The sequence below is a fragment of the Salvelinus alpinus genome, chromosome 3 (assembly GCF_045679555.1).
Source record: "Salvelinus alpinus chromosome 3, SLU_Salpinus.1, whole genome shotgun sequence".
NCBI classification, from domain to species: domain Eukaryota; kingdom Metazoa; phylum Chordata; class Actinopteri; order Salmoniformes; family Salmonidae; genus Salvelinus; species Salvelinus alpinus.
The window spans coordinates 20725188-20739824 of NC_092088.1; the positions used below are offsets into that span (position 1 = coordinate 20725188).

General features: G+C 44.4%; 1 protein-coding gene across 9 annotated transcripts in view; it reads right to left on the reverse strand.

The window, feature by feature from the left end:
• Positions 1 to 717: 717 nt before the first annotated feature.
• The window catches only part of LOC139570229 (thyroid hormone receptor alpha-B), a 188275-nt gene continuing 174355 nt past the window's right edge, over positions 718 to 14637 (reverse strand). For 8 of the 9 annotated variants that reach the window (XM_071391930.1, XM_071391928.1, XM_071391926.1 and 5 more), the window contains 2 exons: positions 14308 to 14566; positions 718 to 14032 (listed from right to left, as the gene is read on the reverse strand). In XM_071391930.1, coding sequence (XP_071248031.1) covers positions 13782 to 14032; positions 14308 to 14566 — 510 coding nt within the window. In that variant the 3' untranslated portion in view covers positions 718 to 13781. Of the gene's footprint in view, positions 14033 to 14171; positions 14567 to 14637 lie in introns of all 9 variants that reach the window. The other variant, XR_011674035.1, reaches the window with a different exon arrangement.

Here is a 14637-nt window from a genome sequence, read left to right on the forward strand (position 1 = left end):
AAAGTGTGTTCTTATTGCAGTGGAAAGATATGGCGTATGGAAATACAGAGATGGGTGCCAATCTGTTTTGGGTTTATACAGTACGTGTTTCAGTAAAGCAGTGCAGTGTCTGGGAGGGATGGAGAGAGACGTTAGGGGTTCTGGTGGGGGGAGGGGACACTGACAAACACTACTTGCTTTTGTTTCCAGGCCTTTCTTTGTGTGTTAGACAAACAATCAGTCCGCTCCAGAATTCCCCTGTTTACGTTCCCTTGGCGGTGTCTTTTTCTCAGGACGGCGATGGGGTCACTGAATTGGGAAATGCAGACTGTTTCGATGTGTATATCTCAGGTAAACATGGGTGAAGTCAGTGAAGTCCACACAACCCATCTCCCTTCCTTCCCAAGCATTCTTTCATAGTGGTGCCTGTCAACAGATGTATCAGGTAAGGCCTGGATATAGCCTACTCAGTATACTGTATGTCTAGCCGTGCTGCAGACTACATTAAACACTGGATCGAACGTTTCACTTGTCCCCAACTCTCATAACTACTAATCATTAATTAAGATAATAATCGGTTGTTTCTCTCCCCCCTATCATTACCTGCCAATTACCATAGTTTGATAAACTGAGACTAAGCTTTTTTTTCCTGGCACATTTGCTTACCCGATGCTCAGGTAACACACTGTTAACAGAGGGATGGAGGAGGAGGCAATAACAGACCAGGGAGCGGGAGAATTTAAATTTAGTCACATATTTATTACATAAATATATAGTAAAATAGACCAGCGACAATTACCATAAAAATATCTTCCTTTAAAATCCTGACCATAAACAAAGATTTGAAAATCACACACTGACAATTACAAACACGCTGATTGTCTGGACCGGTCATAAGCAGCCCACCACAAAAACCTGACATCACACCACCACTGGAGTCTTATTGGAGAGGGAGAGTTCAGATGCTAGGGCGAGAAGGGGATAGGACGAAGGTACAGGTTCAGTAGGAAGGGGGTGGAGTTGGGGTTAGTTGGTTGGTGGTGGTGGTAGGTGTGATGACGGTGTGGGTGGTGTGAGAGGAAATCACAGTATATATTCAGAGGTTTTGTGTGTGTGTAAGAGAATATTTTGCCCAGAGCTTGCCTACTGCCTGCCTGTGTTTGACTACCTTGTGTTTGTCCCTGTGCTTTTTGGGAATTGATCCTGAATACTGTTCGTCATGTCCTTGTAACAGTGACTGCATCTGAGATAGAGGGAGAATCTCAATTGCATACTACTCGCGTCCTCTCTCCTTCTCAAAACCCATTGGATGGGAAAGCCAGAGGTCCTTCCCCTCTGACCTTTTCCTCCAATAGGTTTTGAGGAGAGGACTCGAGGAGTATGCAATTGAGATTCTCCCAGAGAAACTGAGAGGAAGAGAGAGGAAGAGAAAGATGGAAAGAGAGAAAGTATCAGGTCCCTACTGGTGACAGTCTTTAGCCTGTTGAAGGCCACATGTTTGTATGTGTACTTTGTCCTCTCTCTGACCACAAGTTACGGCAGTCTCAGATCAAGACTACAGCCTTGCAATATCCTTTCTTCAAAGTGTCTGTTGTACACTGCAATCACACATATCCAGACTGAACCTCAAGGTAAGAACTACAGGGTCATCTGGCTTTTTCCTTTGGCTGCAGTCGCTTAAGAACCCCCCCCCCCCCCCCAATCTCATTCTAGAGGCTCTGTTTAAAGTTGAGGTGTCACAGGGAACGTGTTCTGCAGTGTGTTCAAAGACAGGTATACTGTACAGACACAGGGTGTCATTACATAGACCTATGTGTTACGTGGCTGCCACAGACTGACCTCTGACCTGACCGTGCGAAAGGTCATGGCCCCAGAGTGTCTGTGAAGCACCCACCCTCATAACCTCCCTGCATTCCTCAGCAATCGCAGTGAAGCAAGGAACCTAGATTAAAGGTCAGTGATATAAAAGTATACCAAAAAGTCTTAGTTGTAGTAGACAGCGTTTTTTGTATGTTTTCTTTCATATATTTTGACAGATTTGCATGTACTGCTGGCTGAAGGTTTTGAAGTCTGTTTTATGTATCAATAACCACAAATACACTGAGCAGTTGAACAACGGACTGGTTGATTTTTTTTGTGTGTGTGTGAAACAAAAATGACTCAAAACAGAGAAAATAAATTCTAACCCATCGGTATTGAGGCTCACAACTTTCCATTGGTCAAATTTGGTAAGATAATAAAACCCACAGCTTTGAATCAGGTGTCATACTTGAAGTGCATCGTCAAGATCTTTTGAATAAAATTGGCACGTGGCCCCTCTCTGGATCGCAAAAGTTATATACAGCGACACAAAGATCATACACAAACGTCTGTACAGCAAAACATCACCCAGAGTGTAGTCCCTATTCCAGGACTGGAGAACAGTGGTGACGCAGAGGCAGTTTGACATGGAGCCTTAGACTGAATTTAGTAGTGGGTAAGGTACTGTAGTATAGTACCATCCCACTGGGCACAGATGTCACTTCAACGTCTATTCCACGTTGGTTCAATGTAAAAAAAACACACACAAAAAACATGGAAACAACGTTGATTCAACCAGTGTGTTCCTAGTTGAATGGGTATTGTTAATCTATGGGCTCAATTAGACCAGTCTGTTACTGTGTGAGAACATTTGATCCCTTTGCTGGATTTCAAAACTAGCTTAACAGGGCATTTCTCTGGCTTTGCATACAATACAAGGCTTTAGTACAGCATTGGCCGATGGAACTGCAGGGTAATCTGCGCTAGGAGTGTACATGTCAGATCAGTGCCATGGGAAAGACAGGAGACAGCATGGGAAAGACAGGAGACAGCATGGGAAAAGGAGGGGTTAAGAAAAGCAACCTTTGAGGCCTCACTTTCAAACCTGAGCAGTCCTGACCGATCAAACCCGTTTTCAACCTGACAAACATTGCATATGTATTCATACAGATGGCTAATTCTCTAATATATATATATTTTTTGTTGTTAATTAATTGTACATTCCTTGCTGCCTAGGGATATATTTTCCACCCCACCTTTTACAAAAATATCTCCACGATTAGTCACCTCAATAGACATTGTACACACATAGGTAGTCCAAGCAGCATAATGCAGACCAATCAATTCACCAACTGTAATCACCTGCCGTCAAAAGCTCCTAAAGGTGTTACCTATTAGTGCTAATAATTCATTGGCAACAATTTGGTCCAGTAGTTAACAGACACAATACAGGCCAATCTGATGAGATCGCCAGAGCGATTGCTTCACCCCCGTTCATAGATCTTCACGCGTTACAATATTTACAGCTCTCCATGTCTGAGGTAGTGAGCAGGTCACAGCGCAGGTCAAGGAGAGGAGCTCCAAGGGCCATAGAGGGGTTATAGTGCTTTTCAATGACCATAGGTCAACATACTACTGTACACAAGCACATCTAGAGGAGGGTTTACCGATAGACACCAGACAGTCATGACTTTTAAAAGTCAATACACTTCACAACACAAAATGAAGTCGCACACAAGTACATGCCCAACCTCTTTCTCTAGACCACGCACGCACGCACGCACGCACGCACGCACGCACGCACACACACACACACACACACACCTAACTCCTTTTCCTGTAGCATAGTTATCATTGGCAGGATTAAAACGTCATAATATGGTTTTCAATTGATCCCTCTGAACTCAAAGAGTTTTTCTTGCCTCTGTTGCATCAGAGTTGCCTTCACGGGGGTGCTGGCTCTCGTCAGTTCTAATCCTCTGTAACGGTATCCTCATAAGGTTATTCTCCAAAAACCTAAGCTGGAAAAAACATATTTCCCCCAAGTTCCCAACTCTATTACCTGCATTTTCTCAAAGCAAACCAATGAACGCCCACACCAATCATCAACCTCTATACAAAATAACGCAGTACAGTGTCAGAGCAGCAATACAAAACGCAATCAATAAGGCAGCTGTTTCAACACCTGCCACGCCCCTAGCGGCCAAAACAAGACAGGACAAACGGAACCCTATTAACAGTCTGTTTTCCACTTGCAAGCCGAACGTCATTTCAGCCGAGCCCCTTAAGTATTACCCTGCTCGCATTCTGCACTCACGAGGTACAAGCCCCGCACACACCTCCTAACGGTTCCCAAGCCCCCCTCTCACCCTCTCGGCCCAGCCTATTCAACACTCTTGGCTACATTCTTCAAGGAAAATAATAATGGAAGTCTATGACAAGGCTCTGTCCTGTACCGCGGCCTCAAAAGATGCTTAGGGAGATGGGGAGAACAAAGCAGGTCAGTGCTTGGTCAGCACGGCAACCATCCACAACACACACAGAGGCACGTGCACACCCAAACAGACGCAGAGGAACACACGCAACACACAACGTACGTACACACACAACCTGCTGGGGGAAAAACTGGTTGAATCAAAGTTGTTTTCAGATCATTTCGAACCCAACATTCGGTGATGATGTTGAATCAACATACAGGAATTTGGTCATTTTTTCACCCAACTTTTAACCTAAATCCAATGGCATGGTGAATTTTGTTGGTTGATTTCAAGTTGAATTCCCGTTAGTTGACAACTCAACCAAATGTAAATCAAAACTGGAAGTTGAACTGATGTCTGTGCCCAGTGGTACACACATCCAACACAAACAAATTTGAGCCGTGCCAAGCTTCCAATGGATCACAAAGTATTGGACATTAAGCACACATCAATAGAACAGGTCACGACACAGGAGCAAAGCGTTTCCTCAGATGGTGAACTGCTGCCATATTGGATGGAAGCCATTCATGTGGACCATTAGCCAACTGTGTGGGGGAGCTGAGAAATGCTTACACTTTAGCTGTAAGTTCATACACCAGAATATCAAGCAGGGACCTACTGTCTGTGATGGTTACAATTCATTTCATACACTGCATGTGTTTCTGTGTGTAGTAAGCAAAGGTGGGGCATGTTCCTTCTGGACCATGGGGCATAATTGGTTTTGGGGCAAGGAACTGTCCCAAAAACAGAAAACTCCTGTGTGAGTGCTCACCGTGTTGTCAGTGTTAATCACCAAACACGTGAACACATGCACCCACATTCAGCCACCCACCCACACTGAAACAGACAGTAACACACACAGAAATATTCTCTCATTTGGGTCTAACAAAGATATGAGGGTATGGTGCTGTTTCTTTGCAGTAGAAGAAAGGATATGGGGAAATACAATGGAAAAGGGTCGTTCCACCAATTCGGTGCCTTATGAGAAGTGTACCATTTTGGGGGGGGGGGATTCAACAAAATGTTTACCTTCTGTCATAAAGATCACATGTTCAACTTCATAAAAAAACAAGAAAGTTTTCCCATCTCAAAAGGTTAAATAAAAATGACCATAGTAAGTGCCTATTAAGTGCCAAATAAAGTAACAGGCTTGACGATTTCATCTTGAATCAACCATGAATCCCCGTTGAGACAGGGGGAATGGAAGCTTGTTCTGTGCAACAGGGAAGGGCAATTGAATTCAAGCTTTTAATTATTTTTGTCAAAACATGCCCAGCCTGTCTATCTATTGGTAACAGGGTTGATGTGTTATGCTCGACCCAGTCAGTTTTCCACCACAAAACACCAGAAAATGGCAAAGAGTAAAACCAGCTGACCTGCTTTTACACTATGATTTGACTATTAATGTTCAATATTTATTCATATATATATATATCTATATATACATATATATATATTTTTAAGGAATAGTTATTAAAATGAGAGTTCAGCTCACATCTTGCAGAATTTTGGCACTCAAGCAAGACTTTAATATGGAAAATCTGATTTATTTAATTCTCCATGTGATCTATATTAAAGGGTACTTAATTCAATATAACAGGCTTTTAAAAATGCAATATTGGAGCACAATTGCTACTTAAAATATCAAAGGGATTGTGTGGAACGACCCAAAACCAAAGAGCAGGAGAACAGGACGCAAACAGTACATACCATGACATTCTCCATCCAGAGAGCAAAAAAATATGCGTTAACAATGGTGGTTCATCTAATGTTTATCATCATTTATTTAGAAAATTAATTTTTTTCCTGAGAGAATCCTTCAATAGCTTTCTTATCCAGTCCGGGAAACAAGTGTGTGTCTGCGATTGTGTGTGTGTGTAGAATGGGTCACTGTGTTCTAGCCAACACTCTCATGGGTGGGTGCATGTTAAAACTAACCATGCAAATTCATATTGTCTCACGGTAAACAACCTAACAGGGTCTGACAAGACCAGCACCACTCACTCAGATATTTCACTTCATTAAAAGCCTACCCAGAAACATTGGTTAAACATTTTTTTTGTCAACAGCTGTGGCTTCGAGGCTACACCAACACTTATATAACGGTTCAACTAGTTCAAAGTAACAGTTCAAATGTAAGCGCTATTTGGCCATTATCGGGTGCAATCAGTGTATTTAAAGTCTTCATGCTGACACAATCAACGACTACTTTTCTATAATATTCTCCAGACAGCCTTTAGAATCTAGGCTGCTGAGAGTGCATCTCAACTACGAACATGCTGCTATGTCAGTGCACAGCCAGTTAAAGCGGTCTTGTTTATGTGGTGACTTGGCTCGTTCATCAGTGCATTCGGTTGTGTCTCGCGAGTTGCAGGTGTCTGACCATCATGAGGAGAGGTTAGAGGTCATCCTGCCAATCGCACGTTACTCGCATCTCACCAACGTACGTCACTCACCTCCCACTGAGCACCATAATGTCTTGAAGTACATTCATTTGGCCACTACCCACTAAGCACGGACTTACGCTGACGTCTTTTGGAGTACTGAACTATACTCTTCTTTACTTTACCCTCGGACGTCTATTTTTGGTGCGGTTTTAACGTCCACGGACCAAACCGAGTCTGAACCAATCATAGACGTTTATGTTTGGTTCAGATTTGGTCTGGACCGGCCTTTATTTGGCCCCAACATAGACATCTATAATTGGTTCAGATTTGGTCCGGACCGGCCTTAATTTGGCCCAAACATATACGTTTGGTCCGATCCGGACCAAATCTGAACCAATCAAAGACATCTATGATTCACAAGTTTGGAGAGCACAGTACAGCAGTGCACAACAGAGTACAGTACAGAAAAGTACAGTACAGTACGATACAGTAGAGCACATAAAAGTAAAGAAGGGTAAAGTATAGTTTAGTACAGTATAGTACAGTATAATACACTGTATTTTACCCTACATTACTCTAATATACTCTACTGAACTAAACTGTACTCTACTGTACTGAATTAAACTGTACTGTAGCTACTGTACTGAACTGTGCTGTACCGTACTGTTATGTTCCAACTTGTGAAACATAGCCTAGACATCTATGATTTGTTCAGATTAGGTGTGGTCCGGACCAACCAAATTTGTACTTGTTTGGGGGCAGAGCTCGTTAGGGCTCCCGAGTGGTGCATCGGTCTAAGGCACTGCATCTCAGTGCAAGAGGTGTCACTGCAGTCCCTGGTTCGAATCCAGGCTGCATCACATCCCATAGTGTGGTGCACAATTGGCCCAGCATCGTCCGGGTTTGGCCGTCATTGTAAATAAGAATTTGTTCTTAACTTACTTGCCTAATTAAATAAAGGTCCAATTTTATATTTACAAATAACACACAGCATGCTTTGCAAGTGTCTGTTTTTACATTTAACATGTACATTTTGGTCATTCCACAGACTTACAGTCAGTGCATTCAACTAAGGTAGATAAACAGCAACATATCAGTCATAGCAAGAAAATAATATTTCTGTAACCGTGGTCTGCTGGTTTATTCTGTAGGTTGGAATGCTTGGAACATCAAGCTCACATAAACGCATGTGACCGGTGGAATAAATAATAAATAATATATGCTGCAATCTTCAGATGGCTCCTCTTTCCTATATTCAATTGATTTATTGTTATATAATTTCTATAATGTTACATATTTTCATAATTCATTCAGAATGGAAAATTAACCTTACTTCAACGTCTGGAAAATACGTACATGTATTTTCGAAATCTCTTCAACGTAATTTTGCTTACTGGGTAGATTCAATATTTTAAAGCTCAACTATGCAAGTGATTCATTTTTTCACTCTAATTTCTGAGAGAAAAATACAAAGACACAATTCACGGCCACGTCTGACGCTGCATGGGCCTTGTTAGGTAGCACTGAATCGATCCACCGAACCATGAGAGTGTTGTATCATGTAGACAAATACTGTAACACAGATACAGCCATGCACGCACGCACTCACGTACGCACAGAGAATCCGGCGCAGTTTACAACAGCACAACTCTATCCAATCTTCTATGATATCAACAGTGTCCTTCCAACTCCACTTGTCCTTTTGCAAACTCAACGAGTGGGCTTGCTGGTCCCCAGGCACCAACCGGTGAGCTAGGTCATGGTTGGAGAGTGAAGACAGGGCCTTTGGACATCCCGTCAGACCTGGGCCCATTCACTTGAAAGCCCTGTGCCTCGGCACGCACAGAGTAGCAAGGGTCTTTGCTCCCAGATCAAATAAGGATCACTGGGATTCATGCAGTTGAGTTGGGGGAATCCAGACAAGGTTGAAACAGCTTTAATATAAGCATGACTGGCAGGCTGGCTCGCCTGTAAAGGGAGCACGCTTTTGGAGGGGTTGGAGGGGAATTGCATAGACATCTTGCTACTTGCGTTTCTTTTTTTGTCTTCACAAAACTCTACATTTGGTAAAGGTGGAGCAAACAAAGCCCCCAAAAAACAAAACATCACAGACAATCCTATCCCTCTTCCCATGTGTCAACCTGTTGGACTGAACCATGATAAGACAGCTGATGAAAGGACAGGGGTGTTGGGGGATTCCATTAAATGGGCTTTCCTAAATGAATGTAGCGGGCAGTAGCCAGGCAAGCTGATATATTGGGAATATTAGTGAAGTCTTGACATTCCCCTACCCTTTGTTATTTAAGGACTTTAGATCAGTGATTCTCAACTGTTTTTTCTAAAAATAAATAAATACTCCAGTCTGAACTTAAACGACTTAAACCAGGTAGAAAGTGTGATAATGAATTTAAATGTGTAAATTATTTAATCTCTGAAAATGTTTTCTTCAATCACAGTATTTTCAATATAGAGCTGTTAGCAGCACTTTTGTGGTCTCAAGCAAGTGAGTTTATTAACATTCTTCATCAAGAATATGAGCAAAATGGTATTATTGACAATAAAAGACGTGGGGGGGGATGTTGTTCTCGTCATTTAATACTTTTCCAGATTGTTCGATAATTGTTCCAATTATTTTTTGCGATGCAAATATTGGGTCGCGAGTGAGACAACCGGATTCAATTTGCGTCCCAGGACAAAACCAGTTGAGAACCACTGTTTAAGGTCACTACCCCCCCCCCCCCCCTCCGCCCACGACAATATCCACTACACCTTCACATCCTCTGCCTACTGTGGCTACTACCCAATCTCATCATTAACCTGGAGAGACCAGTCTGTTGTAGGTAGACACACATTGTAGCCATGAAAGCGTTAAGATTTTGTTGCCAGGACATACTGTAGGGATGGCTAGCTATCTCTTTTCTAAGAACAAGAGGCACAGGGTCAGATAAATAAAGTCATGGGGTAATTTTGAATATGGGTTGACATGTGAGAGTGCACACACAAGCACACACACAGATGTATGAAGCATTAATATACGTTGCAAATTTTTTTTGCTTACTTTACAAGATGGCGGGATGCAGGAGGTGGCAAGGAAGTGCTCAAGCCTCAACATCCAGTTTGTGAGTGTTGCATATGATTTTACATATACTGGTTTTTCATATTTCATTTTCTATATTTACATCCTTGGTTATGGCCAAAATCAAACAAAATAAAAATAAAACAGAAACATAGTATTTTGGGGGGGGGGGTGAAAAAGTATTGCACCTTGCAGATGGGCAATATTCTCAGTTTGTTTGTGTGTAACATCAATGTGACACCACCATCCGTTCTGCTGGTGAGCGGAAGTGAGGTTGTGGGTGCCGGGCTCCAATCCAACCCCGTCCTGTCAGCTACATTCAATACCATAGAGCACTCAGCCATTACAAAAGACTTCCCCCAAGCTCTGGGCCATTCACATTTGGCTTCACTATCTATGGTCATGGATATATCTGGGAGTGGCCAACTGCCAGCCAGCAATTGATGATGATGCAAGACTTTACTAATGTTAGGTATCCTATCCACGATCCTCCTAGAACCAATTTAATAGGTAGCAAGCGCAAAGGCTTGAGTGTAAGTCTTCTGTAATCACTGCATATGCGCACGGGCCACAAGCACATATCTTTTTGCGCACTTCCACATGCGCCCGTGAATCATCACTCCTCCCAAGTTCATTTGAGTTTTGTGTTGTGTGAGGTATGAGAAGATTGTGTTTCATATTTTTTTTTTTTTTTTGGGTTGCATTATTTTTCCTGTTTGTGATTTTTTTTTTTTTGTCGTCTTTCATAAAAAAAGGAAACTAAATATATATAAAAAGAAAATATTCCTGTTTTTGTTTGTTGTAAATTCCTCTTGATAAAAGGGACGGACAATCGGACAAATACACAGACAACAGAGAAGTCAACACAAACTATAGGTGACGTGAAAAATAAGTGACATTTCTGTCTACGTTACACTGCACGCATCGTCAAAAAGTGACTACGGCTGTTCTTTTTCCCGTTTTACACAGAGCAGTCTAAGCGTCATAAACAAACATCAACAAAAATGAACATTGAGATAAAATGTAGAGAAAGAAACCGCTCAATCTCCAAGCGTTTAACTTTTGTTCAGGAGTCTTTTTAAAGTCATATTTTTCCTCATTTCGCTTTTCTGGGTTCATAATCATTTCATAATCATATACTCCCCCCCCCAAAAAAAAAAATTCCTCAGAAGGTAAAGCAGCATTTCAACCCCTATTGTCACACACACATACCCAATCGGCTCACGAGAATGAAGGACATCACTATTGTGATAACTTTTTTTCTGTTATTGGTTCTTTTTCAAAGAAGCTTGGAATTTAATCCATTGAGTGCCGATTCTGTTTCTCTTGCCGATCGTCTCCATTTGAAAGTTGGTGGCTCTCCTTATGGAAAGCTGAAGGGGGTATTTGTGGAAATGAGGGGGGGATTAAATGTTACAATGCGGGAGTAAAGGGGGAGACCATGTGATATACTGCCATCTCCCCCTTCTCCAAGTTCACAAACGGTGCTTCGACAACGGGCGACGATCCCCCTCTAACCCATGCCAGATGAAGGATGGAAGGAAGTCTCTCTGTCCCACTCCCTTCGCTCTCTCCTACTCTCTTGTTCACTCGCTCCCACTGCTGCTTCACTGTTCACATTCATTCGGCGACGCCACCCCAAGTGAGCTGCTATGGCCATCCTTGTCTCACAAGGGAGAGGCCTAGATTCCGTTTGGTGTCCAGGGACGTCTCCTGCCCAGTGGGTGAGGGTTGGAGGAAGGCTGTTGATTTAATACTGACAATGTGACGGGGTTGGTTAGGAGCCCCGTCCCAGTGGGCCTCCATTAGAGTAGGCCAGGACTCCCAGAGGAAGTTGCATGACTGACAGATGAGTTGGGGCTAGGTTGTGTAGTTGCTAATGAGTGTGGGGAGAGGAGTTTGGACCACTGCAGTAGTGCAAAACCCCGACCAGCGTGGCTTGGGCCAGGGCCGGGGGTGGGGAGACTAGTGGAGTGGGAGGGTGGGGCACGGTGGGAGGAGATTCTGGCTGCTCCACCAGAGCGGTCTGAGGTCTGCTTACAGTGGATTTCTTGGTTGACTCCTCCTCCAGCGGTTGAGGTTGAGTTTGGACTCCTCCTACGGCGGTTGAGGTCGAGGCAGCGACGCTTGGCCATCTGCTATGAGTACCCGCCATCCTGATCCCGCCCATCGCTCCACGTCTTTAAGCGTTCATCCACATGCTCCCGGGGTGCTGAAACCCATCTGTCCATTCATCCCTCCCTCCCTCCGCCTCGTTCACTCGTTCAAAAACTACTGCTTGGCATTCAATAAAAATAGGTTGTATTTTAACTTTTTTCCCTCAAAAACAGTGGTAAACACAGCCTGGCCACCTTGGGGTTCTACGCTTCCTCACGGTGTATCGCTCCTCTTCCAGGGCGACAGCTGGACTGTCCATTGTACTCCTTCACATGATTTATTTGCTTCCGTTTCAACAGAAAAAAAAGAGTGATTCCAAATTCCAAATTGAGAAACTTGGTCCCACATAACAAAAAAGAGAAAAGCTGAACATAATGGTTACCATCCTCCCCTCCCCCGAAAAAGAGATAAGTGACCGTAGGGAAAGGCAGGCCCTCCTGTCTTCAGTGGTATTTCCTTTTGTCTGAGTGATAACACTGAGAATGTGTATCCTGTGTTTGTGTGATTTGTCTTAATGTACGTATGCACACGTGCCTATGTGTGTTTGTTGAGTATCCCTAAAAGTGTATGTGTGTGTGTGTGGGAGGAGGCTGGGGGCAGCTGCCCTGTGTCCAGAGGTGAGGTAGAGCCTGGCGGCGCCCCAGCCTTGAGGGTGTGCCCACTTTGAGGTAAATGGCAGCCGTCATTGGCCTTGCCCTTTCTCAGTGACCCCTACAGTAACAACGACTGAGTATGGAAGCCTGGAGGGGCCATACTGAGCTGAGTCACACAGGCGCGGATTCAGACTTACTTACCCTGCAGGTCAGGGCTACAGCACAGCAGTGTTTACAGTAAATAAGGCTTTGCGTTTCTGAGGGTAGGTGTGTGTGTGTGTGTGTGTGTGTGTGTGTGTGTGTGTGTGTGTGTTATTCAGGATGCTGTTCAGTCTCCAGGCACTGAATCTGCTTGCCAGCTATTAAATCTATATTTTTCCCTCTCTCCCCCCCTCTGAGAACTCCTGCCAGTGGCACCTCTCCTTCTTTCTCTCTTTTGTTCACTGTTATGACCTTCCTTGGAGAGAAAAGGGCTCAATTGTCATTCATGAGAGGGTCTACTGTTGGCACCAGAAGCACAGGCAATGACAAGGCAGGTCTGCCCAGTGTGTGTGGGTTTGAGAGAGTGCCAGTCACAGGCGCTTGCCTAATGACAGAACCAAAGGTAGATACGGAGCCATGGTCTGTAGTTTTACACATTTACACATTTCAGACAACTGGAGTAGCATTATAATACAGCACCTGACTTGGTTAAAAACATGCTCACGGTCCAGTCTGAAAATGGCTCAGTTGTGTTCAGCCGTGATTGTAGGTACTAGTAGCTTTGCTCTATGGTAGGAGTTATATGGCACACTCAGTACCTCTGTGTGTGTCCCGGTGTGTTGTCAGTGACGTATCTCCTGAATTATTGTCTTAATTATACTCCCCGAATTAGTGTAACTGACCAGTTTTAAAAGATGGTTGCCATAAATTCAAACAGGTGCAAACCTGCAAAGACCACCATCTAGTGGCAATGTGTGACAACTGAGGTGCCTCCAATAGGGCTCTGAGAGGGGAGCCAGAGTGTGTGTGTCTGTGTGTGTTCGCCTTGGCAAAGGGCTGCAACTCCCACTGGATAAAACATCGTGCTCAGACAGGGAGGGCCGCCAAACTGATTCCCAAAAACAGGTATGAAGAGGTGGTTGGTTAAAAAAATGAAAATCCTGTTTGTTTGACTCCTGCTGCTGGTTGCGTTGTTTGTTGTTTACCACGTAAATGTCGGAAAAACACAAGTCCTGCCAAAATCCTTCCCAGCTTCAGAAAAACATCCCTTCCTTTCCCAAGATGCCTCAAGTCGCCCCACTACTTCCTCCTCGGCAGCGGGGGGCGCCACTCACACTTCCTGGTCCTCGAAGACCTCTAGGAAGAGCGGGGGGAAAAGTTCCGTCGGACACTCCACCTTCATGTGGAGGAAGCGGCTGGCGTGGCACGCCCCGATCATGCGCAGGTCCGTCACCTTCATCAGCAGCTTGGGCCAGAAGTGGGGAATGTTGTGCTTGCGGTAGTTGATGTAGTGTTCAAACGCCAGCAGGTAGGTCTCCTGGCATTTCTCGATCTTGTCAATGTTCGTCAGGCCCGAGCGGTCTGTGGCCGAGGGCAACGGGAAGGAGGGAAAAAAGTGTCAGTAAACGGAGAGGGTAAAATTCCACCTAGCCTATCAGAGGGAAAGATGTAGGCCAAGTTGTTTTCAGCTAATAGTACAGCAGATTTTATTTATACTTACTTATAGTTCTTTCAGATCCACACAAAGTGCCTAGGTAGTAGTGGCTAGGGGGTGGATTTGGAACTCGGCCTGAATCCTCTCTGACCTGAATGACCTCAGTTGACCTCTGGCCATTGACCCTTGACCCCGTCCTCACCTGAGCTCATGAGCAGCACGGCCTGCAGCAGCGCCACCTCCGTGTCGTCCAGGTTGAACTGCGCCAGGCTCTTGCCCAGGTCGAAGATGGCGTCCGACACCACGCCCAGGCCGCCGTTCTTCAACTGCTCCCGCTTGACCGCCATCTCGCCGCTAAGGGTCAGCGTCTCGCTCTCTGGGTCGTAGCGCACGGCGGCGCGCAGTGACATGATCTCCATACAGCAGCCTTTCAATAGGATGATCTGGTCCTCACAAGGCAGCTGGACAGAGGAGAGGAGAGAGGGAGGAGGGAAAGACGTGAGAGTAATAGCAGAGTTTATTGGTCGGTCAC